Source organism: Benincasa hispida, chromosome 1 (genome assembly GCF_027475165.1).
Source record: "Benincasa hispida cultivar pf3 chromosome 1, pf3_genome.v1.1, whole genome shotgun sequence".
In the NCBI taxonomy this organism is placed as follows: Eukaryota; Viridiplantae; Streptophyta; class Magnoliopsida; order Cucurbitales; family Cucurbitaceae; genus Benincasa; species Benincasa hispida.
Genome location: NC_143478.1, coordinates 101,726,389 through 101,754,053, shown reverse-complemented (window position 1 = coordinate 101,754,053; position 27,665 = coordinate 101,726,389). Strand labels below are relative to the sequence as shown.

The following is a 27,665-nucleotide window of genomic DNA, read 5'->3' as shown; positions in this document are numbered from 1 at the left end:
ATTGCATCTATCAACGCAACTATCTTCCTCAAATTCGCCGCCTTTATTTACTTCTTTTTCATCAACACAACAACACACCCAACACTTTATTTATTTACTTGGTTACCACAAAGTTTTCATAAACATTACCAACGCAACTATTTTCACAAGTCCCTATGTTCGACCCTGGACTTACCAGGAAACTCAGAGGAATTTATACTTGAATTTCGCTGGGGAAACTTGAGTGCACAACGCAATCCATCAACGCATATCATCCATATTTCCATTCAATAAAATAATGCATCACTAACCACAGGTCTTGGCTTCTTTCTTCTTACACCATGCTGACTTGTAGTTCTCTGTCTCTTCCTAACTGCCTGACCAGAAAATGGAGGTCTAGAACTCTCACCTCTTGACTTTGCTGAAGCTCGCTATTGTTCTTCCTTTGCTCCCTATCCTTTATCAAGATCTATTAGTCTTTCTCAACACTGTACTTCCTTTTCGAATCCGCTAGAATGGACTCGACACTTTCCGCCAACCTCTTGGCGATCCTGTTAAATATTTTGTCCTCTAACTGAGGATCTGTTCCTGTCTGTGGAATCCTCGACTCCCCGTTTGAAGTCGTGGTGATAGAAAATTGGAAGTCAATTTTACTCGATAACCAACTTCCCTTAGACGTGGTATGCGATGCATGTTCCTAAGATATTCGTTGATAGTCATGCATTGGAATGAAAATTGCGTTAACGAATCTATGCAATGACCATGCGTCCTGCCACAAGTTTTCTTGCGTTCACGCCAAGTATAACATGGATGCAAGTTTCTCAGGTAATCCGAGGTCGAACACAGGGACTTGTAACTATATGTTTGATTGTGCATGCGGCAATTGAATAAAAGAATGGAAGGGATATTGCTACGTTAATCCTACTACTACTTCTATCTAACAGACAACGCAATGAGAATTATGCATGAAAGGTAGAGATGCGACAAACCTTGACATGAAATAAATTTATGGGAAAATAGATAAAATGCGGAGATGTTTTCATTGCAACCCTTAAGAGTGACCGCAAGGGCAACCCTAGTCAATGCAAACTAATGCGATCATGCAACACTCATACAATAGTAAACCACCTATCGGTGCGAATGCTACAGCTTCTAATGCTAGAACGCATGCGATGTATGTGCAGAGGTGTCTATAGGGCCTACACATAAGCCTTTAATTCTTGTCTATGCGATGATACACCACAAGGCGACCATATATCATCATTCCTATTCCTAGGGTACATACGATGCAGTGTTGACAAACAGAGCTTATCTTTAAGTCCCTATCTCTTGCTTATGCCAATCTAATCTCACTCTTCCGAGTCTAGATTCTAACCTAGCTCTCTCGAGTCATTAGGTTCTTTCTTTAGACTCTCTTTCGAGTAGCTCTAAAGGGGTGTTGGGCACAACATAAGACAAGACAAACGCATGAACTTGGTTGGCGCAAGATTATTACTATCCCTAGTGAACAATGCATACCTTGCTTAATGCGTCCAACCACTTACCCTCCCGGGCAGTTGATTGTTGCTAACTTCACTCATAGACAAGCAATGCGTTAGTCTATAGACAAGCATTGCAACAGCTTCAAACTAAGCAAATATGGTTACTTATACACTCACGCAACGTACACCTCTCGGTGGGTTGCTACATGCTTCATATTCCTAATCCACATGACTAAGTATGCAATACCCAAGTAATCCCACTAAGTGTTGCAATGAAAGTAAAGATGCTAAGTAAGAAGATGAAGATGGAGGTGAAGGAACAGAGAAATGCATTGAAAACAATTGTATTAATCCCTTAATTCCAAATGTCATACAATACAATATAGAAAAAGAAAGGAAAAAAGAAATGACCGGTTGGAAGCAAAGATTAGCTCCCAGCAGATGTGCGTCAAGGCTGTCGGTGATGCCATGGATGGACGGATGAGTTGACTCTCTCGAGATCTAACTCTGGTCGAAGGCTCTGGTCGTCACTCGAAATGGATGAAGGAGGTGAAGAACTCTCAGTCGTCTTCTCACGCGTTGTCTGGATCGTAAGGATCCGCCATAGGCGAACCTCAGACGAAAACCTTGGATAAAATGAATTTCAGATCATCGACTTCTATTTATAGAGTTTGGGTTGCTAACAGCATTAATTGGACTGCTCTGAGTCTGACGTTCGTCGCGTTTCTTAACCTCTGCCACTAATGACGTGGTAGGTGAAATGTCAACATCATCTTTGTATTTTCTCGAGGTAGATGCGTTGATGCATTCATTCCACCTACCTTGCGTTGATCCCATTGGTTGCGTTGTCACGCAGCCGCAGTCATTTAATGGTCGTATTCGCTTAACACCACAACTCTACACGATGACCGCATTCGCTTTGATGAGCACAACTCCCATGCAATGGACGCATACAGCAAATTACCGCAACATCCATGCGTTGATCGATGCGTTTTCCTTGCAATGGAGTGTTTCTCCACATGCGGTCATCTATGCGATGTCCAATTTTCGCATTTGCATTCATTTCCTGCATTGGCTACAAAAATAGAACATTGAATGCATAATTAACGCAAAGTGATGGGTTAGCTAAGTTTCAACATGCTGATCCACATAAGCTCATATTCTTGTGAATTCCTATCATGCTCGATGCATATTCTGCCTAACAACCTTCATAATTCTAAGTAAAAGGCCTAAGATGACATGCATTTCTGCATGTCATCAAGTCGTTTCCTGATTTACTGGGTCTTTACCTTTCCGTTCATTGGAATCTGGATTCCCTTGAATATCGGAACTTCTAAAGGTAGGGTCAGGGGATCTACTGTCTGACTGCTCTGCATGCCACTTATTCTCAACATCCCTTCCTAATTATGTAGTACACATGTTAGGAACTTATGTTAAGGGACCTAGACTCATGCATGAACTCTCTCTCTCTCTTTTCCCAAAATCTTATGGTCTCATACCAACTTGTCACACCCCCTCCCAAATTACCCTTCTTAATCAAGAAGTGAATATGACGACAGTAGTTACCAACCCTTTTATGGCACTTACTACCTAACTAACATCCTTAACCTGCTTAGATCCCTGGAATACACATATAACATTCACCAAACTAATGAAACTTTAAAAATAACCTCAGAACACCAGGGATCAACAACAACATAACTACATCATATTAATACATATAGAGTTCAGCGGTCCCAGTATAATTTACAAGTCCCTAATATGAGCAACACATATGTACAGACATTTACAAAATAAGCACCTAAAACTTCTCTCTAGACTTTGGACTTTTAACTGAAGTCCTTGAGTGGCAGAGCAGGATGACAGCTAACCTCTAGGGAGATGACCACTACCTGGGAAAAGAAAAACATTTGAAAGAATGAGCTACTTGCCCAGTGAGTGACTTAATAAAAACATAAATCTCATGCTTAAACTGAAAGCTAGAAAACATAATACTGGAACTAAAACATGCCAAGCAAACGTGTACATACAACTTTTAAAACCATTGTATCTGAAAACATAGCTAAACTGATTCCTGGTTGAGAGAGATCCCTCGTGGTTCAATCTCAATGTCGGGTATCATGTTCAAGAGAGAACCCTTTTGTTCAATCTCTCAAACATAAGCCTGGACTGGGGTGAGAACCCTTTTGTTCAACACCTTTTAGCCAATGCTAGGAAAGAACCCTCGTAGTTCAATCTCATCATCGGGTATCATGTTTAAGAGAGAACCCTTTTGTTCGATCTCCCAAACATAAGCCTGAGCTGGGGTGAGAACCCTTTTGTTCAGCACCTTTCAGCCAATGCTAGGAAAGAACCGTCGTGGTTCAATCCTACTGAACTATTTAACTGTCATACATGCACGTAGAACAAATTGGATCCTGATGTCAAGGATCATCACTGAGGCAGGGTACCACTGCTTATCACTGAACTGAGTGAATTATTCCGATACCTTCTCTATGTACTTCAGCATCAAAATCATAACATAACTGATACTAGGTAGTACAGCTCGGATACCTTCTCCTTGTACTTCAGTATTGAGCTGAAAATACCTAATAGGAAAACATTTTCTTAAAACATGCTTACTGAAAGCTTGATCTCATAAATCATTGTTTTCATAAGAATATCATTTGCTAACGCATGCTCAACAACATTAAGAGCACATATGCTTTAAAACATAATACAAATACTTGTAACATAAACATGTCATAGAATCTTCTTTTGAAAACTACCATGGTTCAACCATTGTACCAAAGCATATTTCATAAACTTTGTAACTAGCATGCGTTTATAAACTTTAGAGAAATGTGTTGCTCGGAACTTCTTGTAAAATAACCAACCTAAAAGTAACTATTAATAAAGCATGGATTATTAAAATATTTATAAACCATTTATAAATCATTTATAGTCACTCACTGCTCGTCGGGGCTCTTAAACGGTTTATATGCCTCTTCTAGCTCTTCTTGGCCTGAAAAAACATAATCCCCGGTTAGATTCCTTAGAATTCTCAGCAAAATGCTTCAGGTAGCTCACTTACTAATGAAACTTTCACCAACAAAACAACATTACTAGTAAGATGATCATCATGAGCGAGATCACCCTCATGAGTGAGATTTGTGACTTCTAGCGAGATTTGTAACTTTCCAGCGAGATTTGTGACTTTTCCAGCGAGATTTGTGACTTCTAGCGAGATTTTCATCCTTAGCGAGATCCACCTCTTCCTTAACTCACTCTTGCTCTCGCTCACAATGGTGAGCTGCCTGCTTAATCTTCCCAAGTAGCTGCCTGATTACGCACCGATTCTCTGTTTCAATTTCAAAAATTCATAACTCAAAATCCAAGACTCTTTTTATGAAACATCCTTCTACAAACTTGTTTAAAATTGAGTTAACTTTCTTACCTTCAAAATATCAGCGAAAATTTCTTATAGGTTGTCCTGGAGCTTCCAATCTTCACTCCGGGCTCTGATTAATCCGAGAATCTGCCTCTTCTATAAATTCTTCACTTTTTGCTATTCTTTATGTGAGATCTTTCTCCAACAAAACAAGCGCAAAAACTAGATTCTCCCAGCTTACAAATGGCATCGATTCACTTAATTTGCTCAAGTCATTTTCCAAAACCGAGATTATGAAGTTCTTCTCCCTTTTATACTTCCCATCGCCTCCTCTATTCAATGGTCAAACCACCACCTCATCTAGCACTTAGTGCTTCCAGCTGATTCCAATTAGTGAGTTCTTCAATTAATTTATTTTTCCTTCCTTTCCTTCATAACCCTCATTAGGCCTTCGCCTCAAAGTATAACTTTAGCGTACATCAAGTTTCAACACCTTGCGCACATCATATACTCCATCGTCTAGCACCCAACGCTTGTCGTCTAGTGCCCAACACCTATTGTCTAGCATTTATCGTGCAACTCATCGTCTAGCGCTGATGTTGATCGTGTAGTGTCGCTTACTCTATCGTCCAATGCATAGCGCCATCGTTCAGCTCCGCACAATTATTGCACAATCGCCTACCGCATCGTTTAGCTCTCCGCGCATTTACTATACGATTGCCCAGCGCCCGCCTACATGATCGCCTACCTCATCGTGTAGTGTCGTTCACTTACTAGACGATCGCTTACCCAATCGTATAGCACCGCTCATCTGCTACACGATCGTCCAGCACCTTTGCTCGCACACACTTGAGGCTGCCGCAAACCTTATCAACGCATCATGCCTTTCAACCCATGCGTTCATCCTTAGTACCAATGCATAGTTTACCCTTGCCTTATAAACTTAACCTCTATAAGCCTTGGGTGCTACACATGCAACCCCATGCGTCCATACTTCTCCATCAACGCATGCCGCCTACACATTGCTTCCATACTTAGCAAATTTTCACTTGTTATATTACCTAAAACTCACCCTAGACTAAGTAATTCTAACACTTAGAATTTTCTTCCTCCATCGGCCTACCTTCTTTACCTCCTTTCATAATTTTACTTAACATTCTTGTAACTCACTTATGTAGGAAAAATGGAGTACGGGGTTAACATGGGTAGCTTGGATAAAGTCGAGAATTAGTGTTTGGGTTAGTTTGAAATGTTCAAATTGTAAAACCCAAACCCTAATTACTTCAAGTTAGAGTAAGTAATGTGATGTCTTCTAATGAGCTAAATGAAGCCATGCCTTAGGAAGAGTAGAAGAAGGAAGCAAGAAGAAATAGGCTCTTGGGTAGCTAAGTGTAAAAGTAGGACAAAACTCGGCTAGGCTAAGGAAGGTCAGCTTGATGATGGAATGCATAATAAGCATATGAATGAGACCATGCCATCTAATAAGGTGTAGTGCTGAAGTAATATTGTGAGTGAAGTTAGAAAAAGGAGTTTTGCTAAATCCTAACCTTCATCACCATAGTGGGCCAGGTGGCACAAGAAGAGTTCATGCTGGATTTTGGGCGGTAATATAAGCAAGAAGGTCGAATTCATTGGGTCGGTTTGGACAAACTACTTAGGTTATTTATGCAATTCCAGTGGCATTTGAAAGCTCTATGTGTTTATTTTCTGTGGCTAGGCTACTGAAAGGAAAACTCGCCAGAATAAGACCGAAGGGGCAAAATAAAGATGAAGGGTTCGTTTCTCAAGTGAATCTGGGCCATTAGTGAAGAATTAAAGCTCCAGGATGAATTACAAAGCGTTTTGAGCTAAAAGTTTGAGGTAATATTTTTAACTCAGTTATGAACAACTTTGTAGAATGGAACTTTTAAAGATGAGGCCTGAAAATCGAGTTATATAATTTTGAAATTTGAACTGGAAATTGTTGAACAAGCAGGTAGCTGTTTGAATTGGGGCCAACGATGAAATTTTGAATCTTCAGATTAAACGACGAGGAATTTTGAACTTAACTTTTAAGTTAATGTTGCTAACTCAATTCTAAACATGTTTGTATAAGGAAGTTTCTTCAAAAGAGGTCTGGATTTTGAGTTATGAATTTTTAAAGTTGTAACAGAGAATCTGTGCATAAGCAGACAGCTGCTTGAAAAGAACAATCAAACAGCTCAACGTGGAGATTATACGAGATTTTGTGATGAGGATCTCACTAATGAAGAAAATCTTGCTAATTTTGTTATGAGGATCTCGCTCTATAAGGGAATCTCACTAGAAATTGGGTTATCGCTGGTATCGCTGATCTCGCTCTAGAGGATCTCGCTGGTATCGCTCTAGAGGATCTCGCTGTCCTCGCTCATGAGGATCTCGCCAGTAAAGCTGTCTTTGTTGATGAAAGTTCCTTTAATAAATGAATTAATTGAGGTATTTTACTAAGAATTCTAAGTAGTTTAATCGGAAATTATGTCCTTTCAGGCCAAGAGGAGCTAGGAGAGGCGTATAATCCGTTAAGAGGCCAACGAGCTGTGAGTGACTATATGATGACTTACTGTTTTAATGATTTAGAAACTATGATCTCTTTGAAGATATTTCTCATGCTAAGTGTTTAAATGATGTGCCAAGTAACATATTTGTGAAACTGTTTCTCATGCTAAGTAAAGCATGTTTTCCATGGAATTGACATGATTTAGATATGTTATCTTGTCCAAATACTATCAGTATGTTTAAGTAACTCCATTTTTATGATGAACCAGTATGATGGATGAACTAGTATGATGATTTGAGCACTAAGCCTTATTGTTCAACTAAAGGTTTATGACTAGTTATATGACAGATACTAAAGGACAATGAGAAGGTATCCTTTCAACTAAAGGTTTATGACTAGTTATATGACGGATATTGAAGGACAATGAGAAGGTATCCTTTCACTAAATGTTTATGACTAAGTTATATGACGGATACTGAAGGGCAATGAGAAGGTATCCTAAGGATACTGAAGGACAATGAGAAGGTGTCATAAGGGTACTGACGGACAATGAGAAGGTATCCTAGTCAAATACCAAAGGTATGATGGTACTCAATTATAACCACATGCACGTAGGTAATACGACGTCGAGGGATTGAGCAAAAGGGTTCTCCCCGACTAAGGTTGGCATTGAGGGTTAAATCTAATAATTCACTCTCAACTAAGGATAAAGGTAGTCATATCTTCTTCTAGGCTAGAAGGATAATTTAGAAATGCTAATGCTTATGAATGTTTATCAACACATGATGTTACTAATGTATGAGTTTTCCAAGTATGTTTTCCATATCTAACGCATGCTAATAGTTTTACAAGCTAGTTCAACATGATTTAAGCCAACTTATTTTGCAAAGTATGAAGCATTCGTTAGGGTTAAAGCTAAGGTCGTATGAAGCTTGATGTACTATGCTTTAAATACCTAAGATTGTCAAAGTACATGCGTTAGTATTCCTAAATATATTGAAAGGGATCCTAAAGGTAGGGAAGGTACCTAAAGAGTTTTCTATGCTATATTTGAGAACTATTCTTTAAATGCTTTTCGAGAACTTGATAGCTTGAGTGAGTCGGATACCAAAGGTAAGGAAGGAATCTGAATAAATGTACCTAAGGTGTTGACGGTACATAGAAAACTCCATGAGCACGTAGACAGGTCTGAATGAGAGGCCGAGGTATGGGTCTCTTAGCCGATAACAGACGTTGGGAGCTAGAGCGATGTATGCTCATTCTCAACTGAGGAATAATGATGTTAATGGTGGTTTTAAAGGTTTTATGTACACGTTTGCTTGGTATACTCTAGTTTTAGTATTATGTTCTCAAGCTTTCGATTTTAAGAATGAGATTTGTATTTTTATTAAGTCACGCACTGGGCTTCTAGCTCACGTTTTCAAATGTTTTTCTTTTTCAGGTAGTGGTCAGTTCCCAAAGGATTATTCTGCTGCTGCTCTGCCACTCAAAGAAACAGGTTGAAGGAAGCGTAATTGAAGACCTGTATTAGTTAGTACACATGTGTTTATCTAATGACTAGTACTCTTGATGAGGCTCACTAGGTTGTAATATCCACGTATAAACGATGCTGTGAAACCCTGTAATGTAAATGTGTTAAGTTCTGAGTTAATATGTATGTATTCAGGGTTTGAGTATTACTTAGCAGGTAAGATAGGTAGTAAGAGCCAGTAAAAGGGTTGGTAACTGCTACAGTCACCATTCCGTCCAGGTTAGAAGGGTAATCTGGTGTGGGGTGTGACACAAATTGACAAGAGGAAGTTCGATTATATATGATATAATCGATCTGGTTAATTATATATGATATAATTGGCTAAATGTATAAGATACATTATTTTGGAGGAAATTAGATATAATTATCCAATAATTAATATTATTATAAATATAAATGATAACTAACTTACCATATTATATTTATAATCTATAATTTCTATATTTCATCTCATGAAACATATAAACCATAGCTCTTTTTCTATTCTATAGTGCTTAATGTAAATCATTAATCCTTCATTAGATGTATCTCAAACATCATACTGATTATATCATATATAATCGAATTACCTCTTGTCAATTTGAACATTTCAAATCAACACCAAGAACTGATCTTCAACATGAATCCATTGAGCTACCAAGGGGACCTTAAGGACGTGTAGCTCGAAGCTCCAACGATATGTGAATAACTGACTGAACTCTTTAGTCACAGGATTCACCATCCATTAACTGCTAGACACTCCACTAAATACCGACAACTGAACTCTCCTTACCACAGATATATTATGTGTCCATTTTAACCAAACAGCAATGCGACAACCCTTCATAAATCGCTCGTAAGTACAACTCGGCCAATAACCGTTATGCCCTTGTAGTTACATCTAACTTCTTAAGTATCATTGAACCTTCTAATGAACATAAGTCATAGTCCTACTATGACTGAGTCCTCTCTTCCAAAGAGAAGTTGTGGCCACTATGTTCAAGCCTTGGAATCAGCCCTTAAGCAATCTCTGTACTTATCCCTGCTTCAGGAAAGGAGTGAATTCCATCTTGTGGATTGAGTTTCTAGCTCCCAAATCAGACAAGTCCCCAAAAAGGTAGACATGTTGAGCTGACAATCTGGCCACTCTCACCCATACTAATCAAAGAACCGCCCTCAAAGGCAAGAGTTCTCAAAACACTCAGGATTGAGGTCGTGTCATCTATGGTCGTTTAGGTGAGATGTAAGTCTCTAGTATCAACAGTGTTATATACAGAGTCTAGTCATCTCGTGGTCCGATCTTATACAAACTTTTTGTATAGGACACCCCCGCTCGCACGTCTCCACATGAATGGTCAGGATCTACCATCTATAGTAGTTTACAATACTTGCAAACCTCTACAAAGCGGGTTGTATCCATAGTGTCACCAAGACCAGAAATCCCACCTTAATCCTTATACTACAAACCTATTTAGGTTATCACTTAAGTCATGATCCACTTGTATATCATATATACATGCTTAAGTTTACATAAGATAACCATGGAGGTTTGGTTATTGGATATGAATAAATGCCAGAATGAAATAACAGTTATTTTATTCATAAACCAATGTGTATCATTACAAATAACGAGACTCCAGGAGAATTAGGACACCAATCCCAACAATCAGACCATCTGTAGCAAGTCACAACACTTGTAACTATTCCACAAAACAAGTCACATCCGTAGCGTTACCAGGATAGGCTTCCCTCCTATATTCATATACTACAGACCATTTTGGTTATCATTTAAGACATGATCCACTTGTATGTCACCACATACATGCTTAAGTTACATAATAACAACTAGGGATTTTAGTTTATTGACTTGTGGTAAAACAAATCATTCAATGTTCAAAGTCAAGTAGTGAAGAAAATACCATATATTATACATCACAAGTGTTTGTACAAAAGTGTGTTTACAAACTATAGAACACGTGACTTTAGGGCATCATCCTCAACAGATGCAAGATTTTCGTGGCCTAGGAAGGGTCAATTTCCTATTATTGTGTTAAGCGTGAAGTATGCCTTTCTTCACAAAATTGGGATCTCGAGTTGATGCCCCTCTTTACATAAATCAGGCTTGTTTATATCTCTTGCCACCTTGATATATCAGATTGGGACCCGTGCTTAGTTTAATTATGGAGTATTTGTTCTCAATCAGATTAAACGTTATATTGGATCGACGGCTTTTAAATTACCCATATGTTATCCAAGGCTGATTTGTGGCATCATATTGTCTCAGAATCCTGACTTACTCACTCCTGCATAACCTGTTGGTTCTCTTCCTAATCTATTTTCTACTAATCCTAATATCTTCAGAGTCATCATGTTTCTAACATTGATACTCAAGCTTCAGTTCCTCTTATTGATGGTCCTAGCAAAGCTCTAGTTGAATCCTCCTTTGGAAGTCGCATTCTGCACCTGTTATCAAATTAATCTCGTGATATTAATAATCTTATGTAAAAGCTTCAGGTGTGAAAGACAGAGGTTAATGAAATGTTACAGTTAATGTGGGCCATTTTGGTCCAAGTTTGGTAGGGTTCTCCTTCTCACAGAAGAGATTGATCTTTAGTTTTTTAAGCCAAAAAGAGGGAGACAGTGAGAGAGCTCAATTTTGGTTTTGGTTATTTATGGGTTCTGGTTGGTTGGTCGACTTTGTTTGGTTTGTTGTTGTAAAGGCCTTTACCTGTCATGTTGTTTCTATTCTTGTTTAGACTCTTTTTCTGACAACTTTCATTACGATGGATGGTTGTTGTTTGTTAATTCTGCCTTAAAAAAACATATCAACCAAAAAGGGAGATTGTTAGAGCTTTGTTGATTGGCTCTATATTTTTTTAAGGTTGCATGTAGTGGTTTTGCAGTTGTCACAGATGTTGTCTCAACAATGATCACAAAAGATGTTATTTCCTGCAGTATATTTTCTTTCCTTATCTGGAAATATTATGAAAATTTTTTTTGCATGATATTTTCCTCAAGGCTCAACTTATTTTTTTTTAAAAAGGATTGTGCTTCCTTTCTTAGCTTCAATTCTTAAAAGTAAAAATGGTGTTCTTTTAGGGTGGCTGCATTTTGATTATTATTCCAGAGCGTTTCTATTCTTGGTGCCTAAATTATGCAACATCGTGCCTTTTTTTTTAATCTTTACTCACTGTATTCTGTTGTGTGATTTCATTAATTGAAAAGTGCAAGACCTTGAAGATAATTTCTGTCTTAAAGGGAGCCTAAGACATTGCTGTTGAGAAGTGATTCTTAGTCTTAGGGAGAGTGTAAGACTTCATTTTCGAGAAGAAGTTATCCATCTTTGGGAGTATCTAAGATTCGTTAGTGAAGGAAGTTCATTGAGTAAAAGGAAAGTTAATATTGTCAGAGCCGAGTCTCACGCATTGTCAGAAGTCGAAGTGTTCAACACTAATATTAACATACTTAGAGGGAGCCTAAGTTCTTTTAAGAGGCTGTCTTACATTTAGAGGAAGCTTAGGTAGGGGTGTTCAAATAACTCAATAACTCGAAACTCAATAACTCGAATAACCCATACTACTCAATCCAAAATGTAAAGGTTAGGTTGGGTTAAAAATTTTATATTTTTGTTGGTTTGAGTTGGGTCGTGGGTTGGCTAGAAAAAATTTGGGTTGACCCAATCCAACCTGAAATATATGTATGTATGTTTAAAGTTTGATTACTTTGTATTGATGAATTTGTGATTTTTTCATATTTTTCTTTTAAAATTGTTATGATATTTGTCTTTGTTTAAAGCTTGTAATAAGTATCGCAGATATTGTTGGGATTGGTGTTCTAATTCTCCTAGAGTCTCGTTGTTTGTAATTATACACATTGTTTATGAATAAAATAACCGTTATTTCATTCTGGCATTTACTCATACCCAATAAACAAAGCTCCATGGTTATTGTATGTAAACTTAAGCATGTATATGAGATATACAAGTGAATCATGCCTTAAGTGATAACCTAAATAGGTCTGTAGTATAAGGATTAAGGAGGGATTCCTAATCCTGGTTACCCTACGGATACGACCCGCTTTGTAGAGGTTTGCAAGTATTGTGAACTACTACATATGGTAGATCCTGACCATTCATGTGGAGACGTGCGAGCGGGGGTGTCCTACAAAGAGTTTGTATAAGACCGGACCATGAGATGACTAGACTCTGTATATAACGCCGTTGATACTAGAGACTTACATCTCACCTAAATGACCATAGGTGACACGACCTCAATCCTGAGTGTTTTGGGAACTCCTGCCTTTGAGGGCGGTTCTTTCATTAGTATGCGTGAGAGTGGCCAGATTGCCAACTCAACATGCCTACCTTTTTTAGGACTTGTCTGATCTGGGAGTTGGGAACTCAATTACACAAGATGAATTCACTTCTTCCCCGAAGCAGGGGTAAGTAGATAGATTGCTCCCTTAAGGGCTGATTCTAGGGCTTAAACATAGTGGTCACAACTTCTCTTTAGAAGAGAGGACTTACTCATAGTAGGACTATGACTTATATTCATTAGAGAGATAAGTGGTACTTAAGGAGTTAGATGTAACTATAGGGACATAATGGTTATTGGTCGAGTTGTACTTACGAGCGATCTGTGAAGGGTTATCGTACTATTGATTAGTTAAGATAGACACATAATATATCTGTAGTAAGGAGAGTTCAGCTGTCGGTCTTTAGTGAAGTGTCTGGCAGTTAACAGATGGTGGATCCTGTGACTAAAGAGTTTAGTTAGTTATTCACGTACCGTTGGAGATTTGAGCTACAGGTCCATAAGGTCTCCTTGGTAGCTCAATGGATTCAAGTTGAGGATCAATTCTTGGTGTTGATTTGAAATGTTCAAATTGATAAGAGGTAATTCGAATATATATGATATGATCGATATAATGTATGAGATACATTTAATGGAGGGTTAATGTAAATGAGATTTATATTAAGTGCCATGGAATAGAAAAAGAGCTATGGTTTGTATGTTTCATGAGATGAAATATTAAAACTATGAGTTATAAATATAGTATGATAAGTTGGTTATCATTTATATTTATAATAATATTAGTTATTGGATAATTATCTCATTTTCTCTAATAACCAATTGAGTGGGAGGTTATTAGTGGTTTCATGGTAACCGTGAGATAAAAGGAAAAATATTTTCCTAATTTTGGCAAGTTGATAATTTGAGATTTCTTCTCTTGGAAAGTACTCACGAATAGTTTTCAAGTAAATCAGATTTACTAAACGATAGCTTGGAGAGACTAGACAATCGTAGAGTGTTCTTACACGATAGACAATCAGCTAGACGATGAGCTAAATGATTGCATAGTTTTTGCTAGACGACCGCATAGCTTTTGTTAAACGATTAGGCATCGACCTATATGTAGTCTGTTTCATCTCCCACTTGCTTAATCGTTCACAATTGTTCTTCCTTCGGTTTTTTGTCTCTAACCAAGTCCACACAAAGCTCACCCTCTGGATTCTCACACCAATAATTCCGAGGTAATCTTCTTGGTGGTGTCATACTCAACTCAACACCATCGAGGTTCTGTGGAGGCCGTTCGTGGTGTTCGTGACCTTGGCGATCGCTTAGTTCCAGTTCGCTTCGATCGTGCAATGTTGGACGAACGTTCGTGTGTTGCCGTGATTGAGTGTTCGTGATCAAGGAACTTGAAGATGAGTCTTCAAAGGTTTGTTAATTCCTTCCTTTGATCGCGTAGAAAAGCATGTTGTAATTTCGATTTATGCATAACCGTATGTTTCCGTTTATGTCTGTAATTGTTGTTGTTCATATACGATTGAAATTTGGAAGATCCTTCCGATGCTAACGAAAATACTTACGTTCGATTTCCTTCAGATATTTGACATTTTGTATTTTAATTTTATGAGATTTCAGTTATTATCATGTGTTGTATATAAATTTACATATTTTTAATTAAAAAGAAAAAAAAAAAGTTATAATTTGACAATCCAACCCAACCCAACCCAACCCAAAATTTAAGGGTTGGGTTGGAGACTTTATTTGGGTCCTTTGGGTTGTCAACCCAACCAATCTGAATTTTTGAGTTGGTCTAAAAAATACCCCAAACCCAACCCAACCCAACCCATGTACATCCCTAAGCCTAGGTGATCTGTGAGTTGGGTTCTATGTGAGTCATTGTAGTAGTTGTTATATTTCAGATAAGTACTACATTGTAATTTCTTAATTCTTTAATATTAGTGGATTATCTTTCCTAGGCACACTACCCTCAGACGTAAGTGAATTTTCACCAAATTGGGTTACCAACTTCCATTTATCTTTACTTGAATTGTTTTTATCGGTATTCTGTTGTTATAGTACTTGTCTGTGCTTTTTGTCTAACATTCGCGTTCTGAGTGACGAGTCATCTTATAGCTTTTTTCAATTGATATTAGAGCAGGTCACCTTTATCTCAGGTGCTTCGATCATGAATGAAATCAAAGAAGGTGACTCCACCACTCGTCCTTCTGTTCTAGATGGAAGAAACTATTCTTAGTGGAATCTCAAATGGCTGCCTTTCTAAAGTCGATTGATGGTAAATATGGAAAGCTGTAGTTAATTGTTGGTTTGATCCAACTACCAAAATTGGTGATGGAAAGAAAATCTTGAAACCTGAATTACAATGGTATGAAGCTAAAGATGAAGCATTGTTAGGAAATTCTAGAGTATTGAATGACATATTTGATGGTGTTGATCGCAACATATTCAGGTTCATTAATACTTGCGTCTCTGCAAAGAAGGCATGAAATATCTATTAAGTTCATGCTTAGATTATAAGAAGGAGCATCATATCAATGTGTTGATTTCTCTAAATCATCCATTTTATTTAGCCTGAATGTAATGAATCATGTGAAGAGAGATATAAGGAAGGGGGTGTTGATTAAGGTTGTTTCCTAAACTATTCTAAAGTATGTTAGGTCTTGTGCCAAATTTCTTAAATTTGCGTGTGATGATATTGAGATGTGTTTTGTAAGGTTTTGGTGGGACTCATCTCAACCTCATCCAAAAATTCATTGGCATTTATGGGATAAACTTTGTCTCCTAAAAGTTAAAAGGGGGTTGGGGTTATTTAGAGGGCTTCAACCAATCTTTAATTGCAAAACAAGTGTAGAAAATTCTTCAAAATCCTTCATCTTTACTTGGGAGGGTATTTAAAGGGAGATATTTTTCAAATTTGAATATTCTTGGCGCCACATTAGTTCATAATTTTTTTTATACTTGGAGAAGTTTGTTGTGGGTAAGGAGTCTTGTTATGGAGCTAAGAAGAAGAATTGGATCTAGGAACACTACCTATATGTTTAGTTTCATTGTATCTGCCATTATGAATAGCCTAACCTCATTTTCAATATCGTTGATAGACATGGATAGAAGTCAACATTTATCATTGATGATTATAAAATTTTACTATATTTTGTAAATATTTTGATTCATTTGTCTATATTTAAAAACAACAAGCACAAATTTAGATCACATATAACTAAAAATAAAATCGTGTCAAATGAGCCTAAATAATAAAAATCGACTTTAATTTTTATGAAAATTTTTACTATATATTTAATTTGAAAATAAATGGACTAAATTGTTATAGTGTTTCTTGACGACTCCTCAGGTCGGCCGAATTTTAGGAGAAAAGAGAGACCGAGCCGAGGATTAACGCTGCTATGAAATCTGAACTCCTTCCCCTGCTTTTCCCTCTCTTATGATCGGCGCCTCCTAAACGCAAAACTGCTCTTTGAACTTCTTGTTTTCTTTGCCATGGAGTTGGAATCCTACTACGAAATTTCCCGCACCGCCGACTTCATTCACACCCGGAACTTCACCAGAGTTGCATTGCAGGTTAAATTCCCAAATACTGGAGGACGAAACTATTCTCACTTCTTTCTCTGCTCCTTATTGACCAACGACAGAAAGTTCTCCTGTGTTCTTCGAAATCTTCTGGTTTAAGTTCGATTTATATCAAGTGTTTACTCCCATTGGGTTTCTGTGAATGTATAAATATTGCTATATTGTTCATGGGATTTTTTCATATCTGGTTATTTTGCTCTTTTTAAATATTTCCTATTTAAAAGTTGAATTTGATTTTCTTTCTGAGTACCTTGACAGTCTTCCAAACAGAATTTTAAGCTAGGCCCTTTCTTTTGAACTGTCTAAAGTTTAATTCTGACGTTTTCTTTTCACTTGTTCTTTTGAAAATTTTAGTTCCCTGATGAGCTCTTGAAGGATTCAACTAGAGTGGTGAGGGCTTTAAAGGATAGGCTTCGTGTGCTTCATGAATCTGATACAAATCATAGTGACATTGAAAATGAGGTTAGGTTGTTCATAATGGCTGATACAACTTATGGTAGTTGTTGTGTTGATGAGGTTGGAGCAGCTCACGCTAATGCTGATTGTGTTATACACTATGGACATACCTGTCTGAGCCCGTGAGTACCAATCTACTATGGCATGATGCTTTCTACCCAAGGTTTTTATTTTCTTTTCACTTCGCAGTCCCCTTAGAAATGAGCATCCTAAGTATTGTATCGGTTTTGCAAATTTGTGCATGTGTTTGTGCTGTAGTTGATTTTTTTTTGCATTTTGAGGGAGAAACTACGGCCAAAAAAAACTTGTAATGTAACCCCTGGGAAGTGGATTGGGGATGTATTATACATCATAATTCATATTTAATGGTTGGTGCATATGAAACTATTCTTTGCGTTATCAGCATAAGGCTTCAAAAGTCTGAAATATAATTGGTGTGGTGTAAAAAAAAAAAAAGCGTAGTTATTTACTGCAATACCATTTGCCTTGGAAGTGGCATCATTAAATGAAGTATTTATGTTATCAATCATCATGTGAGAGGCGGTTATGCTACTTTTGGATGATTGAGCACTCTCCATTCCTCGTGATTGAGCAAATGAAGTTCTTACTTGACTGATCATAAGTGCACCTTTGGTAACAATGGAGAAGTATTTGGATGTGATGCGACTTAGGCATTTGTATGGTTGACTTTCCTTATGATATATATTTTTGGATTAAAGATTTTTGCTTGGAATGATTTTTTACTTATTCTTCCTTTTTCAGTGTTCTAGGTTGATTTCTTAGTTTAACTTTAATTTGAATATTAATATTTATAACCCTCCTGAAAGATTGGTAGATCAACTGATGGATAGTAAAGGTGTGACCTACAGTCTATGCTATTATTTAAATGCTCTCATTTTTCAGACTTCAGCATCTGGCTTTTGAGTTTTGTCACTTACAAGTAGTCTTATAAATCACTTCTGGTGTCTTTCAGGACAACAACACTTCCAGCACTTTTTGTTTTTGGAAAGGATTCAATCGATGTATCCGCTTGTGCCAAAACTTTATCTCAGTACAGTTTGTCCAATGGAAAGCCTGTTTTGGTATGCATTTGTATTCTTCGATCAATGTACTTCTTTTTCGTTTGTTTTCTGAAATTAACAATACCACATCCATTATGAAGAATGAAGGAGCAATAACAGAAACAACCAAGCCAAAAATATAGGTCCTAGCTCCCAAAACAGGAAGACTCCCATAAGCTTGAGATCTTCAGCCAATCAGCCAATCTAAGCTAAACTTCATTGGGGATTTGTGGAAAAAAAATAAAAGAATAAAAGAATACATGTGCATACAAAAAAAGAAAAGCTCACAAAAGGAGTCTGACTAGAAGAAGGAGATCTAGTCAAGAGAAATAAGACCAAGCGAATAATTGCAAAAGAGCCTAGAAGCAGAAGGCCAAAGAGAAACAAGAATCTAATAAGAAACCACGTCGCCAAACGAACTCTCATGTCCTTTGGAGATTCTGTTGTTTCTCTCACTCCAAAGTTCCAACAAGATTCTATTGTGCGCCTCTTGCTTTAAAAGACACTAAACAGTAATGTTTTGTATGATAATTAGGATTCTATTAGGAAATTAAAAGTTGCTTTTGTGTGATTCTTGGCTGTCAGTTAACAGCTTAATACAAAAGGGAATAGACTTAAACTGTTACATGTCCTCTTATTTGAGGTCCTTGTTCCCTTAGGACGTTCTTATCTTTCAGTTCCATAGAAATACATCACAGAAAACGAAGCCCTATGGAAGAGGGTGATAGCAACTTCATAGTACTGCGAGACCATCTTTGTTCTGCAGTAACTTTTGGCATCCTCCTGAAATCACAAAGGCCCTTGGAAAACCATTTTAAATACAAGAATTTGGTCCTATTAAGAGCTATATGTGTGCCTGGAAAGGTTCTTCCATACACTTTTGGCATGATAGACAGGTTGCTGGGTGATGGCTCTACCAAGCAACAAGCCCCTACTTTCCTTCATTTTAAATCACCCTCTTAAAAAGAAAGACCATTTCGTGACAAATCAGCAGAGCATGCCTACATTTGGACTTGACAAAAACAACCGTTCTTTGAATGACAAAGGAAGGATTGTCAAAGTTTTTGGAGATTCGATCCTGTTACACGACTTTCTTGGTGTAAATTCTACTTCCCTTCAGATCCTTGAAGTCATAACAATCTTTTGGCCTTATGGAGGGATTTTTTGTTATTCTCCGTGGCTCGGGATTTAGCCTTCCCGTCCTCTTTTCCAAGAAATATATGTTCTTTATTGACTTTCTTTTTCCAGTTCCAATGTAATTTAAGTCGGCTGGTAAAATGACCTTTGGGGGTATGGTATGGGGTTTTATCTCAAGTTGCCTTTTGGGATCCTAGTCTTTTTCTTGTTTACGATTTGATCATATACAGGATTGAGCATGATGGCCAACTAGGAAACACAAATACTTCTAATTGTGCAGAGAATCGGTGTCAGATACGGATACGTCCAGATATGTGACAGATACGTGATTTGAAGTATCTGATTCCAAATACGTGAAGGGGATACGTGGGTTAATATTTTCTTCTCAAATTTAAGCCCCACTTCTCAAAAAGCCCAACCCACAACCCATTTTATTTTAGTGCATGTTTAGAAGTGATTTTAAAATCATAAAAAATCACTTTTTTTCATTTTTAAAATCACTCAAAAACACACTTTTAATTACTCAAAATTAATTTAGTTTTTAATTTTAGTGATTTTAAAATCATCAAAAATCACTTTTTTCATTTTTAAAATCACTCGAAAACACACTTTTTAACTACTCAGAATTAATTTAGTTTTTAATTTTACACTTTTAAATGCAATTTTCATATTGTCAAAATTAGTTTTGAAGGATTAAACATATTTCACGATGATTTTGAAAATGATAAAAGTGATTTCAACCATTTTAAAATCACTTCCAAACATAAAAGTCTACTTAAATTGAACCATCCAAAACAAAATAAATTAAAAATGATAAAAAACATAAAAAATTTAAAAGAAAAAACTCGAAATGTAATTAAGTTTTCATTCTTCCCTAAATCATGATTCACACCCCTTTCATCCTCAACTTTATACTTCAATCTTCATCTTCTACTTATTTCCTAGCTCTGGTCGCTCAATAATCACTTGATGTTACTGAATTTTTTTTTCTTCAAGTTTTCACTCTCTTCTTAAATCTATTTTAATCTAACTTAAAACAAGTATTATAACAATTATATATATATATATATATATATATATAACGTATCTTCAACGTATCCGTATCTTAGTTGTTTAGAAATTAAAGTATCATCGTATCATATCGTATTCGTATCTCTATCCGTGCTTCTTAGATGACCAATAAAATTTACCATGCCAATCATTTGAATTTTGAAGTACTATAGTGATCTAAAAATGCCACCTGTAAGAATTTAACAGTGTGCCTGCAAATTGTATATAATTGAATTTGATATATTATTACATATTATCTTATTAAAAAAAGATATATGATTCCATATTATGTGGCCTCAAACTCATGGAAAGCAAATTACTAGATACAGTTCATGTAAAAAATAGTAGTTTGACCTAGGGGTATTTTTGTAAGTCACTATGCTCCTAGGGTTTCCTCTTTGTCTATTTATTTGAGTAGTCTCCTTGTATTCTGTGTATCAAAAACAGTAATAAAAAACCAGTCTCTATCGTGGTTTTTTCTCCCTGTTCTAGGGTTTTCTACGTAAACTGTGTGTGATTTCTCTTCTCTCTTTTCATCATGGTATCAGAGCATGGAGACGAAACCCTAGCCGTCATCGACGAGAATCAACCACAGTCTCCTTCAGCACCCTCTGTGGGAATCGGCGGAGTTGTGAATGTCGGTATCACGGCAGCAATTCAGGCAGCCATCGAGCGATACCTTCAAGCCGTACTGCCTCAACTAGTTCCAACCGTGACATTCTAGCAGACGGGTCAGATCGATTCTAGCTGTACGCAGCCGTCGACCGACTTCCAGCCAGCCACATATCTTTTGATATCACTCTTCATTCCTGGCCAATAGAGCTCCCCACTCATGCGTTTGTAGGTCCTTAAGAACTCCGAATGCCCTCCAAGTATGGAGTCATGATAAGTATGCAGTAAGGATGGTATTAAAGTCGATTGTTTAGGAATTACTAACCTCCCCTTATACAGTAGCCTGCCATTTGCCCATTTGTAGTTAGGTTTGCCCTCCGGATTGTCTTTCAACAAGGATATGATCTGCTGTAGCTCCTCATCTTCCCCCACCTCTTTTAGTATGAGATCCACATCCACCACGGCGGATGAGTACAAGCTAATGAGTTCAGAAGGTAGCTGTACTTTAGATAGGGCATCTGCTGCTTTGTTCATCAATCCGGGCTGGTAAAGTATTTCGAAATCATATCCAAGAAGCTTGGTTAACCAACGCTGAAATTGTGGCTGCACCTCTCGCTGTTCCAGCAGAAACTTTAAGGCTTTTTGGTCTGAAATCACAGTGAATTTTCCTCCTAACAAGTAGTGTCGCCACCTCTGGACAGCCAACACGACTGCCATTAACTCTCTTTCATATATAGACTTGTTTTGTGCACGTTGAGAGAGTTTTTGGCTAAAAAAAGCTATTGGTTTGTCTCCTTGTGTCAACACAGCCCCCACCCCTGTTCCTGATGCGTCAGTTTCTATGATGAAGGGTTGGTTGAAGTCGGGCAATGCTAAAACAGGGCATGCCACCATCTGTTGCTTCAGGTCCTCAAACGCCTGAGTGGCAGCCTCATCCCATTTGAAGCTATTTTTCTTGAGTAATCGTGTTAATGGGGCTGCCCTGGTGCTGTATCCTTTAACAAAATGACGGTAGTACCCGGTTAAACCCAAAAAACCCCTCAATTCAGTCACATTTGTGGGACATGGCCAGTTCACCATAGCTTGGATCTTTTCCCCATCAGCTTCAACCCCTTGATGTGAAATCCAGTGCCCCAAATATTGGATCCTCTCTCGGCAAAATCCGCACTTCTTTTGGTTAGCAAAAAGTTGGTTCTCTCTTAATATGTTGAACACCACCCCTAAGTGAGTTCCATGAGTAGAAGTATCTGGACTATAAACCAAAATATCATAAAAAAACACAAGAATAAATCGACGTAGAAAAGGTTTAAAAACCTGGTTCATGAGGGATTGGAAAGTGGCAGCGCATTCGTGAGCCCAAAAGGCATAACTAAGAATTCATAGTGCCCTTCATGGGTTCTAATTGTTGTCTTCTCGATGTCTTCCTCCCTCATGTGTATTTGGTGATAACCTGACTTTAAATCAAGCTTGGAGAATACAATAGCCCCGTGCAACTCATCAAGTAACTCCTCAATCACCAGAATAGGGAATTTGTCAGCTATTGTAGCTTGGTTCAACCTCCTATAGTCTACACAAAAACGCCATCCACCATCCTTCTTCTTCACTAGCAGCACCGGACTTGAGTAAGGGCTCCTACTAGGTCGAATGAATCCAGTTTGCATCATTTCATGAACCAGCTTTTCTATCTTTTCCTTCTGCGCATGTCCATACTTATAAGGTCGCACATTGATTGGGTTGGTACCTTCCTTGATGGTTATTCGGTGATCAACCCTCCTTTTAGGGGGGAGGGTAGTAGGTAAGCTGAAAATATCTTGATTTTGATCTAGTAGTTCCTGAATCATGACAGGTAATGCCGGTTGGACCTCTTCTTCCTTCAAGATTTTCAATCTCAAGGTGCTGGAAATCCACTAAGAAGCCCATATCTTCTTCGTTCCATTGCTTACACAACATTTTAAAAGAAACTTCAGCTTTAGTGAGGGAGGGGTCCCCCTTTAACATGACAGGCGCTCCATTTGACCAAAAGGCCATTGTCAATGAGGGCCAGTGAATTCCCATGAACTTGGTGGTACATAACCATGGCATTCCAAGTACCACATTCATCCTCCCAAACTCCATAGCTAAGAAATCTGCCTTTATTGTCAAATTTGGAAGTATGAGCTCAACCCCCTTACAAATTCCCTTCCCTTCAATTTCACTTCCATTTCCTATCACCACCCCAAACTTTTTCTGCTGTTCCAAGGGTATCTCAAGCTCCCTTACTGTTTCATGATGGATAAAATTGTGAGTAGCTCCCGAATCAATTAGTATTACTACTTCCTTGCCCTTGATTTTGCCTTTGAGTTTCATTGTTCCCTTTGCTGAGAAACCGAGTAAGGAGTTCAATGACAGTTCCACCTTCTCTTGTGCTTCCACCTTCATTTCAACTGGTTCTTCTCCTTTAGCCCACTTTAACCATTTCCTCTTCTTCATTAGCTATAAACAACATTAGTTGCCTATTTTCCCTGTATTTACAGCGATGTCCTGGAGCATATTTTTCATTACAACGGAAACAAAGTCCTTTGTCTAGACGTTCTCCGAATTCAATGTCACTAAGTCTCTTCATTGGGGCCTCTTTCTTGTTGGTAGGATTTTGTTTTGCAGGAATGGAGACTTAACGGTTTCATGGGCGGAGCTATTTGCTTCATGGGCGGGTTATCCACAATTTTCCATGAACTTTTATCACTTATTTCCTTTTTTTCACACAAGCCCAACTTCTGGTTCAGCCCATTTCGGCCCAATTCTTTCAAAGCTAACCTGAGCGCAATGTTCCGATCGTTTACTAACAGGGCTTCCTTCATACATTCATCCAACGTTTTAGGATTCCGGCTGATGACTTCGGCTTGCAGCTCCGGTTCCAACCCATTCAGAAACGCATCCCTCAATACTTCCTTTGATAAGTCCGGCAGTGGCGCCGAGTAGTTGACGAACTTCTTCACATACTCTTGGTAGGATCCTTCTTGACGAATTTTAAGTAATCTTGCGCATAAACTTCCTTCTCGGACCCTCCGATAGTGCTCAAACAATCTTCGTTTTGGCTCATCCCAGGTGGTAATGGCTCTCCAGTTGTTGCTCCACCGGAACCAATCGACTTCATCAGGGGCGAAACTAATCACGACGACCTTCACCTTCTCGGCATCAGAGAGCTCATGTATTTCAAAAAAATGTTCCGCTCGATAAACCCATGATTCCGGGTTGTCACCTGTAAACAAAGGCATTTCCAATCGTTTATACTTACCTCTATCCAAGCTGCCTCCTCTTGAAGTATGCGATGATTCCGCTTTGTCTACCTTCCCTTTTGATTTGAGGTTGCTTCCCTCGGTGAGTATTGATTCTTCTTTCTTTCGAACCGTGTTATTTTCTCGCACCTCCTCAGTAAGTTTCTCTAAATTCTTGCATAGGCCCAACAACAGATCTTTAAGCCCAGCCATCTCCTTCTCCGTAGTCTCGATCCTCTCTTCCAATTGTTTTTGTGCCATGGCGTGCATTTTCCCCAGGGTTGCGGCTCTGATACCAAATGTTAAACCCCCGGTCTTCCTTGCTCTTTTACAACTTACTTTCGATTAACAAGAAGATTAAGAGAACAAGAATAAGGGAGATTTAACAATTCACTCCAGCCTTTTATTTATAAACCTTGACAGTAGTCAAATTCCAGCAGTGGAATACGGAGGAAGAAGAAAATACCGAACAGAAAAATGAACAGCAAACTCAGGAAAAATTAGAAAGAAAAATAAACCATCCCAGCCTGGATTTCGAGAGATGTTGGTATCCTCTCCTCAAGGTCGAATCCCCTTTCAGCCAAAATCTTCCCCCTTTTTTTCCCTCTTCTCTTCCTATTTGTTTACCTTTTTGTGGTCCCCCCTCCAACGGCTTCCTTAACAAATTTGCCCTTTGCCAAACTATCTTCACCTTCCACTATCTCTCTAACTAACTTTTGATGTAATTTTCCCTTTTTGTCCCTCCTTTTATAAGTGAATATAATGGGGGGTTTAACACAAAGCTACTCATTTCTCAATTATATTGTAATGCAGTCGGATTACTTACTCCAACTAAGGTTGCATTTTTTCCTGTATAGTCACTTTGAAGCTTATACTCCAAAATGTAGTAACAATGACCTTCAAGATGTTTATACAACAGGTTCTTTTTGGGTTGGAATATGCACATTCAATGTTTGATATTAGACAAACACTATTAGATTCATTCCAGACAAGCAGTTTGGGGCCAGAATTGGAAGTTCATTTTGCAGATGTTAAATGTTCAAGTTTGGATCCATCCTCGCATCATGAAAATGTTGTCAAAGGTGGGGAACAAGTTGCCAATGATGAAAGTGGGAGTTCTGAGAACATAGCTGGAGCTAGACATCACATTGGAGGCTTGTTTTGGGAGTTACCTAGAGAGCGAAGAATGGAGGATTGCTCACTTTTCTGGATAGGTTCTGAAAATTCAGCCTTTGCGAATGTGGTTCTAACATTCAATGGATGTGAGATAGGTGCGTGGATTGCATGATCTACATTGAGTTTTTATCTTATTTGTTACAATGCTAAATATTATTCTGTTGCCATTTCTTCCTCTGACAACATGTTCTCAATCTGATGACCCATTTGGAAGTGACTCCAGCCTCCAGCAATCTTGTTCAACAATAAATTTTAAACTCACAGCTTGACTTAACTTTGTTGTTTTTTAATTTAGTCCGATATGATGCAAAAGAAAGTTGCTTAGTTACTGATGTATCTAAGCAGAGAAGGATCCTCAAGCGCAGGTAACTTCAGCAACTCTCGTTCGTTATATATATTTGTACACTTTCAACTGATTTTTGTTGATCTATTTGTAAGATAGCGTGCCTTCTGTTGTTGCAATTACATTCTCCTGTCATACAGTTGCATTGCTTTTTCTTTTCTTTTTTGGGACAAAAACTGAATACAGCAATATCTTTCGTTTTATTTATTTTATCTTATCATGTTTCAAGCAGATATTACTTGGTGGAGAAGGCAAAGGATGCTGGCATTGTTGGAATTTTGGTTGGTACTCTTGGTTTAGGTATGTATGACAATAAAAGGAGGTTTTTGGGCATTTTACTCAGATGGTTGAACTGAATGGAGTATAATGTAGTATAGCATTTTATGGGTTCGAAGACTAAATTTCTAAGCCCCCATTGTATGTAATTGGAAAATTCTTTTATCTTTTTGTTTTTTCCCCCCTCACTGTGTTTGGATGATCCCCCATCCCAAGATCTTTATGTTAGGTTACCACATAACAAGAACACTCAAGAACAACAAAGAACACTAAAATATAGAAATATATTGCAATATCAAAGGTAGTTGTATATACCATAGCCTTTCAAGAGGGATACTCTCTCCCAAAATTCTCACACCGTAAATTATACTAAAATCTTCACCCCCTTGCCCTCCAACTCACTCCCTCCATTTGTACCCCAAAAATCCTAACACACTTACTAGCTATTTACTAATATGCTCTCTGCATATAACCATACTAATAATCCTAATATTTCTCTAACTAGGGTCCTACACTTTCCTGTCGAGATATTATACGAAAAAGTATTTTTGGCATATATGATGCTCATTCTTCGACTTATTTTGGAAGTGTTACTCAATTTTTAGATTACGACTGTTAGAATGTTGAGCAGTAAATGTTGTAATATATTGGATATATGCGCATTAAGCTGTTAACAGTTCATTGGATTTTGCTTTGTTGAGATCCAGAGGAATTTTATTCTACTCTGCTGTTGTGGATTTTTAACCCTTTTTTAATTTGGTGATGCTTTATGCAGCTGGCTACCTTCATATCATTCATCAGATGAAAGAGCTGATCACTGGAGCAGGGAAGAAGGCTTATACACTTGTTATGGGAAAACCCAATCCTGCAAAACTTGCCAACTTCCCGGAGGTATTTATCCGACTCACATGACTTAATTTGGGTGTTTTTTTTTTTCCATTTCCCCCTTCATTGCTTTACTGGTAGTTTAATTCCTTAGCATTGTTCCAGTGTGGTGTATTCATATATGTTTCTTGTGCCCAAACTGCACTTATGGATAGCAAAGAGTATCTTGCTCCAGTTATTACTCCATTTGAAGCCACACTAGCTTTCAGCAGGTACCTTTAATATCTGTCTCGTTAAATCATGCCGTTTGAGCTGTCTTAGTTCTATAAACTCAGGACCAAAATAGATTTAAGTCTTCGTGAAGTCAAGGTTGAACCATATTTCTATTTATGATTTTGTAGTTTTCTCCGATCATTATAGTAATATCTTTATGTTAAATTCACCTGTTCAAGCATGTATAGAAATTATGCTAAATTCACCTGCACTAGTAAGACATTATAATAACGGGATGGAATTACTTGGTGGATTTGCTTGGGAGCTGTCGGTGGGTCAGAATAGAGACTACGAAGTGTGGTTGTTGAAGAATTCTTGTCTTTTTTCTCTTAAGATTTTATTTTATTCCTTTTTTTTTTCATCCCTATTTGTTAATCTTGCTGGTTTTCAGCGAGATCATACACAATGCTTGGAGTGTTAAATACCTAGATTATGAAGTTAAAAATTTCCGT

The 27,665-nt window shown here is 37.8% G+C and overlaps 1 protein-coding gene across 2 annotated transcripts in view; it reads left to right on the top strand.

Annotated features, from left to right (window-relative positions):
* The first annotated feature begins 16,483 nt into the window (after window positions 1-16,483).
* LOC120069380 (diphthamide synthesis DPH2 family protein) overlaps window positions 16,484-27,665 on the top strand; it is a 28,511-nt gene continuing 17,329 nt past the window's right edge. Inside the window, exons 1-8 of one of the 2 annotated variants that reach the window (XM_039021126.2) lie at window positions 16,484-16,741; window positions 17,105-17,328; window positions 18,180-18,288; window positions 25,240-25,591; window positions 25,792-25,861; window positions 26,072-26,139; window positions 26,891-27,006; window positions 27,106-27,212. In XM_039021126.2, coding sequence (XP_038877054.2) covers window positions 16,661-16,741; window positions 17,105-17,328; window positions 18,180-18,288; window positions 25,240-25,591; window positions 25,792-25,861; window positions 26,072-26,139; window positions 26,891-27,006; window positions 27,106-27,212 — 1,127 coding nt within the window. In that variant the 5' untranslated portion in view covers window positions 16,484-16,660. Of the gene's footprint in view, window positions 16,844-17,104; window positions 17,329-18,179; window positions 18,289-25,239; window positions 25,592-25,791; window positions 25,862-26,071; window positions 26,140-26,890; window positions 27,007-27,105; window positions 27,213-27,665 lie in introns of both variants that reach the window. The other variant, XM_039021125.2, reaches the window with a different exon arrangement.